Below are 8,247 nucleotides of genomic sequence, written 5' to 3'. Positions count from 1 at the left end.
GTATGATTCGTAATTTTGCTGGCCGGCAGAGGAGGCGTTGTCCCACATTAGAACTTCACCTTCATTTAACGCAGAAGCCGGCTATCCTGGAAAAGGACAAAGGTTTTCCAGTCCTGTAAAACGCACTGAATACCAGTGAATATCAGAGATTTGACTTTGCTTTGTGCTTTGTGCTTGTAAATAGGGGTGTATAAAATGAACGGGCATCATGTGAGCAGCGCTCCGACCTCCGCAGCTTGCAGTCCGGAGAAGAGGAGGCGTACTGTCCGCGTCTGGTGCGATGGATGGTGAGTGCACGCTGGAATGCATTTTTACCGCATTGGCATAAAAACAATATCCCACGACTAGAGAGCTCTGCTTACATTTAAATGAGATAATGTGACGGGCTATAGACTTGACAGCCACAGCAATGCACCACATCTAATATAAAGTCTTTATATCATCGAATGCTTAAGAAGTTTTGATTGCTTCCGTAAATATTACGACCACTGTTACTAAAAATTATGAATTTTTATTCATACTAGGCTATATTGTATTACTTATTATATGAATATAAGAGCATGTCTACAGATGCATATTTGTGGTAAATAACACAAAAACAATAATAATGATTATGCTTAAAATATTAGGCTATTTGTTGTGATAATTATAGGCCTACAACACATACAGAGTTCTAACGTAACTAAAAGCTGCAGACTGAAAAAAAAAAACACTGTCCACCTTCAGAATCCGTCTGTTATTTCACACTAGCACATGTAATTCACTGAGCAGGGATGACTTACACTTTAACAAATGTATGGCGTGCCAACAGGCTTGCCATTTTTTCTACTTTATGAGTTGGGGTTATCAGCCTTGAGAGATTGTCATGGTTTAGTTTCTGTTTAGTTCCTGTTTGTCCTTATTTGGTCGGTTTCCTGTCATTAGTTAATCATCGTTTATTCCTTTCACCTGTCTTGTATTAATCATCTTGTTTCCTCATTAGTTTGTGTTCTTTATAAGCCTTGAGTTCAGCAATCCTCTTTGTCGAGTCTCAAATTAAAGTTATGTTTATGCTGTTATTTCTGGTGTTAATACGTTTGCACGATTAAAAGAACCTCATTATCCTGAATCCCTCGTCTTCCTGCCTCCTACGATCAGCAACGCATAACAGAGATGAGTTGATAGACATTTCTCTCTAAAAGCAGGCTTTGTCTGATTAAGTATCAGAGTTTGTGAGTTCATTTGACTGAAAATGTGTTTGGTGATTCATGTGCATGATGAACAGGATTATAGAGCCTTTCTCTTTCAGAATTCCAGCCATTTCTGTCCGCCTGTGTGATGGTGTTTTTTTCAAATGTTGCAGAATGTTTGGGATGCCAGAATATTAGACAGTGGAGTGAACTACCAAAGAGAGGCAGTGTAAACAGTGCGCTCAGCCCACACCTGCCTGTTCTTCCCATAAAACCCTCTACTACATAACAAGAGAATGTCACAGTCAGCCGGTGCCTCAGCTCATGATGCTACTGGCTGCACTACTGTTTTTATTTTATAGGTATCACTTCATGTTGCATCAGTAACTGATGCTATGGGAGCCCCCTCCAGGTGTGACAATTGTCTGAAGCATCTGTATAGAATCACAGCAGTTCATTCATTGGCTGATGACACTCATAGTAAATGCGTGTGAGTGTTTAGGCTTTGGTTGTGCTCAAGCTTCACTGAATGGCTCGTTAAACTGCACACAACAGCACGTAAGTTTAAATTGAAAGTGCATCACTTGAAACTTACCTTCTTTTCAAAAAAAGAAGGAAGATAGTCTGTCCCTAGTTGCTCGGGTTCTGTGGTTGCTGAGGCACCACATGTGTCAGGGTCCTGGGGATCCAATGTTGAGTTTGAGGCTTTGGAGAGTGAGCATTTCTCTCTCTGGACTGTGAGCTGTTTGTGTGTTTTCACTCTCGGTCCTATTCAGGGGGCTGAACACAGTTCACTGGATTTTTGGTGCGTATGTGAACACTCCAAATAATGACCCCTTTAAAGTGAACAGACCCAAAGTTTGCTTTAAGGTGGCTGGGAGGTGGTCTGAGTATAGTTGACTTTCAGATGTTGGTATGGTTTGCTATAAATGTGTGTTGTGAACACAAACCGCTCTGGGCATACTTGATTTTTTTTTTTCGTTTTCAAATTTCTTTTAATTTGGTCATCAGGTGCCTTCAAGATGCCTTCTCTCAAATACTTAACAAATGTTCAATAGTTTATGGAGTGAATGGAGCGAATACCTGTTAGTTCTCATAATGCCTTAATGCACCATTAAATTTACATTATTGGATTTGCACAATAAAAAATTGTTAAATTGTAAAAACTAAATGATTATTTAAAACATTTGAAACATACACTGTTTATATCGTTGAATGTGTGATATAGAGGAAGAATATGGAGGCAGTATTGCTGTCAAGATAATGTCTTGTTTAATTGCATTTTTGTTTGAATGTCTTGGTTTAATTATTACTCTTTCATTTTAGTCTTAGTGTGTCCATAAAAGTCTTCTTAGTTCCTTAACCTGCTTATCATTTTGCGTCAAGCATCTTCTTGAATCCACATTATATGTGACAGATGAAATATCCACAATTGATGAAGAAGAGTGCTTTCTCCAGAACGGCCGGTTACTGGAGGAATATGTGGAGGGCTATCTACAACTTTACAATGAGGCACAATAGGATGATGAGACCCTGAAAGAGCTCTTCTGGAACCAGCTCCAAGGGTTTGTTCCTCCACCTTGGCATGTCAGCCTGTTGGCTCCACCTTGGCTCTGCACTCCCTGTGCTCTGCCATGGTCTTTCATCACACCCGCGCCCCTTCGGCTACACCTTGGACCTACGTCACCCCCCTGCCATGTATTTATAATTAGTTTCCGGTTGTAGCTGTACAGCTAGCCAAAACTGTGAATAACACATAATTACTGTATTTGCATTACTGTAAGGGTAGGTTTAGGGTTGGGGTAGGTGTAGATGTAGATGTTAATAAACCATAATGTGACAGGTAGCATTTTTCATTGTCAAATTATACTACCTACTGTTTTAATGGGAGGTAGCAATATCTGACTGGGTAGCACAAATCGACAGAACATCAGCATTGTGTTCGCCTTCCCTGGCTCCTCCTGTTCCTGGTCCTTCGTCTACCTTACGTCTTCATTTGATGTTTCACTTCTGTCTGCCTCCAAAGCCCCCTCCCACCATCCACAGTTGTACTGTTGTTGACAGCTTGAAGATGTGCCTTGTGGGAGAACGGGTGTAGTGTCAGGATTTATGTCTTGTTTAGTTGTGTTTTTGTGTCTTGCTTCATGCTTACTCTTTCATATTAGTCTTAGTGTGTCCTTATTAGCTGAACTCAAAGATCTAAGACTTTTTCTATGTACACAAAAGGCCTATTTCTCTCAAATATTTTTCACAAATCTGTCTAAATCTGTGTTAGTGAGCACTTCTCCTTTGCCGAGATAATCCATCCACCTCACAGGTGTGGCATATCAAGATGCTGATTAGACAGCATGATCATTGCACAGTTGTGCCTTAGGCTGGCCACAATAAAAGGCCACTCTAAAATGTGCAGTATTACTGTATTGGGGTGGTCCGAAAACCAGTCAGTATCTGGTATGACCACAATTGGCCTCACGCAGTGCAACACATCTCCTTTGCATAGAGTTGATCAGGTTGTTGATTGTGGCCTGTGGAATGTTGGTCCACTCCTCTTCAATGGCTGTGCGAAGTTGCTGGATATTAGCAGGAACTGGAACACGCTGTCGTATACGCCAATCCAGAACAAACATGCTCAATGGGTGACATGTCCGGTGAGTATGCTGGCCATGCAAGAACTGGGATGTTTTCGGCTTCTAGGAATTGTGTACAGATCCTTGCAACATGGGGCCGTGCATTATCAGAATCAGGCATCTGCAGAATCATGTTGAAGAGAATTATACTACAGTAATCAAGCATAGTATCAGTTCTGGCAGGTCACGTTAGTCAAGCTCACATCAGCTATAGCTCAGCTGATCCATGTCTTCCTATATAGGAATATGACACCTATCATAGTATTTGATAATTGTGCCCTATATATATATTTAATACCATGGGAATTTGCTACGTTGACTAATATTAACTGCTTGGTTTGGAAATTTCGTAGAGTTTCGCTAATGTGACCGTGCACTCAAAAGCAAGATTCAGACCTAGTCAGCGCTCCCTGCATGCTCCAGAGGAAGATCAAAGCTTCCTTGTCACATCTGTCTAATATTCACCCTCCTTCCATCTCCAAATGTGTCGTCAATGCAGCTAAAGGGTGGAATACGCTACACGACTTTTAAAATCTGAACAGATTTTTAAAACACTAGGCATCATACACTTACCAACTTTGTAAATAGTGACAAAGGAAAACTGGGCATCATACACTATGCAACTGAAGTGATCACTACCAGAAAAAGTTGTTCTGATCACAAAGAATTCAAGCAGAAACGTGCACCCTGTTGCTAGGAGACGCATGATAAATGAAAACATATGCATTCTAAAATCGGCTGAAAATATCAAACATGTTTGATATTCTCTGACTGGATAGAATTAAAGTCTGAGACAAAAAGTCTGTGACCAGCATACACTGCGCGATTTTCTGTGGAATCTGTCAGCTGTAATCTGCAGACTGGCTCTGACTTTCCTCAACTAGCGCAAAGTTCTTCAGGCTGTAAAATCGGGGAAAAAATTGCGTAGTGTATTCCAGGCTTTAGTCAACTTTTACTGTTGTCCTCGTTGCTTTATTCAGGTATAAGCAGCTCATTGCTTAGGTTTGTTTGGTTACTATGTTTAACATGCTTGTTTCTTTAAAACAACAATTGGCAACATTAGATTTTGCCAATTCTTGGCAATATGCATGTTGCATTAAGCTCTAATTTGGGTATTGGCAACATGCTTGTTGCTTTAAGCTTGTCTGGGTGTTGGCAACATTGGCACCCTGACAGAATTACTTTCTAATTGATTGGACTTTGTACTTGATTGACAATAAAAAGGGAGAATCCCATATCGTTACATTAAAGAAGGAACCCAAATCAGAGGCCACAATATCACAAAGACCACAATGGGGTTTGACTTTATTGGCTTGGGCCAGAAAGCAACCACCAACCACCTGCATAGCAATACCAGTATTTAAGGAAAAAAAGGACCCAAGAGCAGATACATGCTGAACCTATACTTTACTTTACTGACAAATAATAACTGAAAAGTCAGAGTTCTGAGCAGAACTTCAACAGCAAGGCCAAATCAAAGGGGTCTTGAAAGCCAGGCAAAGGTCCAAGCCCATGGAAGCAGTCCAGACAGCAACCGAGCCTATTCAGAAGATGAAGGAAAAAAGGGGTCAGAATGAGCGATGCAGTTAAAACACCAAAGTGCAAATTTGGTGTAACACCAAACCAGCAGAGGGAGCCCTCGCCCGAGTACTGACTGCATGCCACTCTCTCTGCTTCCTCTACTGACACTTCCTGTTTGGACTTTATTAGTTTTCTCGTTTGGCTCTGTTCGAAGGCGGTCGCATTTTTCTTCCCTCCCTCCCTATCCTGAACTTCCCTGCTTGCTCTCTAGTATTGTCCTGTCCTTCTTAAGAGACTCTCGCTGCACTATTTACAAAACCGAAATTATGGATCTGATCAACTGGTCTCTTAACGCAATTGACACCATCTTCTCGACTAGGAAAGCGGGATCTGGAGAACCGGAATGTCCCGCTGGGACGTTTGCTGCTGGCTACACGATGGACGCATGGGAGAGATGGCGGGTCGTGTGTCTGGCGGCTCTCTCCGTGGAGGACATTGAAGACATCTTATTCGGAACCATGATAACTGGGTTTCTGCTATTTGGATTAGGCGTTGCCCTAAACTATCGGAAAATTAAGGAGACAGGACTGGCTATCCAAAACCTCTCAAGGCTGCCCGTCATGATTGAGGCTGTAGGCAGAGCGGTCGCCTCTGAAACAGAGACGATTAACCGCAATATGGATTCGATCACGGCTAAGCTCTCGGCTTTGGAAAGGAAAATTGATGGACAAGGAGATCAGAATGGACAATGAGAATAGCTGTGAAACTGGAAGACAGCTGTTCGCCCAAAGACAAAACAATCTTATCTCTTTCCGGCTTCCCACAACAGAACGGCTTGGCAAGGCCGCTCTGGTATCAACTCTCCTGTGAATACTGCAGGGAGACGCTCTTTCTTCCCTCCCCCCATCAAACACCTTGTTATTGTCGGGCGCTTGTGCTCTGTTCAAGGTCGTTTCCATGGCAATTGCTATGTCGCATCACAACCTGCGAACTGAGTCGACTGGTTTGGAGTGCTGGCGAAACGGATTTCAAGGCATACAAACTCACACGAACTTACACATACACACACTCATACACCTCCCTACCCCCATCCCACGCCTTCGTCGCTTCATCCTGTCAGTTGATAACGGGTCTGTGTGTTTGCGCTGTAATGGCTGCTGGCCGGATGGCTGTTTCGTCTGAACTAGGATTACTATGCAAGTTATGTTCCTGTGTTGACTGTGCTCTATGCTGAGGTTTTTGTCTGTTCTCACACTGCACTCTCGTTCAGGAGCGTAGTGTGAGGACAATTTTTTTTCTCCTCTCTTTCCTCATGTTATGCTGTATTTCTTCTTCTTTATTGCATTTCGTTGCCTTGTACCTACATGTGCAATGACAATAAATTGAATCCAATCCAATCCAATTAGCCGGATACTGAGCACATGGCTGATTGCAAAGTATTGCCAGTTTACCTGCCTTACCGAGCGTTTTCCATTGTTATTTTCTGACTGACTTTCTGTGTATTACTCTGCCTGATTATTCCGACTTCTGATTTCCTGGATTTGCCCCTTTGCTCTGTTTATCTGATTGTTTGTGTTTGAGCCCTCTGCCTGCCTCCTGACTCTCGTTTTTGGATTGCCCCTGTGTTGGTCAACGGATTCAACTGTTACTTTGGTTTTGACCCTTTGCCTGACTTGACGTTTCTGTCTACTGCAAATCCTTTTAATAAACTTATGCAAATTGATTCCAGGTCTGTCTCAGCGCCATCCTTACAGAATACTTCGCCTACGATAAATCCAGCAGATGTTTCAAATTTGCAGACGACGTTTGCTTACCAAAATGAACTGTTAAAGGGCTACCAGGAACAACTCGTTAATCTTCAGTCAGTCAATGAACACCTGACTCACTACATCCGATCACTTCCCTCCCCGACGCCGAAGACGATAAGCCTTGCTCTTCCCGATAAGTTTAATGGATCCACTGAGCATTGTAGAGGCTTTCTTCGTCAAGTAGAAATTTATCTAAATCACCAAGGGGATAAGTTTGCGTCTGAAATGGATAAATGTGCTTTTCTAATTACCTTGCTGACTGGAAAAGCGATCGATTGGGCAGCTGCAGTTTGGGACACCGACTGACGTTTGAGAATCTCCGTCGATTACTTCATCCAACAACTTAGGGAGGTTTTTGAATATCCCGCTGGAGGCAAGAGCGTAACAAAACAAACTCTGCATACAACGCAAGGGACCCGCACTGCTGCTGATTATGCTGTTGAATTCCGCACTTTTGCTGCTCAAAGTGGATTTAATGATGTATCTCTCAAAGCTATTTTCCAACAAGGCCTCGCCCATGAACTCCAGACCAAACTAGCTTGCAAGGGGGAGGATCTTTCGTTCCCAGACTTTGTAACACTCACCATAAAGATTGATAACCTAACGAGACAAGCCCCGTAAATGAAGAGTCAACAGAGGAGCTCGATATGAACCATTGATTTCAACCCAAAGTATTCAGCCCATTGAAGCCACTCCCAGTAACGAGCCCATGCAACTTGGTAGAACTAAATTACCTGAAGAAGAAAGAATCCGACGTCGACAACTTCAGTTATGCTTTCTACTGTGGCGAGACAGGTCACCGCTGTTCCGGATGTCCCCACAAGCGCCAAACTACACAAACAGTAAATATTGACCATTACTTTCTTCTACATAATAAGTTGCTTCTGCTTCCTGTTTCCCTCAAGACTGATAATGCTTTTATTAAACTTACAGCAATGATCGTGCAGCCCGTAATTTAATCAGTAGCAGCCTCCTCAAGAAATATAATTTTCCCACTCAACCTTGCAGTCCTCCTATACAAATCAAAGCCATTGACAACAGCCTCATCGGAGAAGGCATCACTCAAAGAACCAAAACTCTTACTATGACCATCTGCCTTTTTCATCAAGAATCCATAACCCC

At 42.4% G+C, this 8,247-nt stretch overlaps 1 protein-coding gene across 1 annotated transcript in view; it reads left to right on the top strand.

The window, feature by feature from the left end:
• Positions 1-8,247, top strand: part of LOC306845381 (ethanolamine-phosphate cytidylyltransferase-like) — a 31,657-nt gene continuing 23,410 nt past the window's right edge. The window contains exons 1-2 of the mRNA XM_079378150.1: positions 1-102; positions 185-287. Coding sequence (XP_079234276.1) covers positions 3-102; positions 185-287 — 203 coding nt within the window. The 5' untranslated portion in view covers positions 1-2. The remainder of the gene's footprint in view (positions 103-184; positions 288-8,247) is intronic.

Source organism: Barbus barbus, assembly GCF_936440315.1.
Source record: "Barbus barbus genome assembly, chromosome: 3".
In the NCBI taxonomy this organism is placed as follows: Eukaryota; Metazoa; Chordata; class Actinopteri; order Cypriniformes; family Cyprinidae; genus Barbus; species Barbus barbus.
Note: the sequence above shows the minus strand (reverse complement) of the source record. Positions and strands in the feature narration are given on the sequence as shown.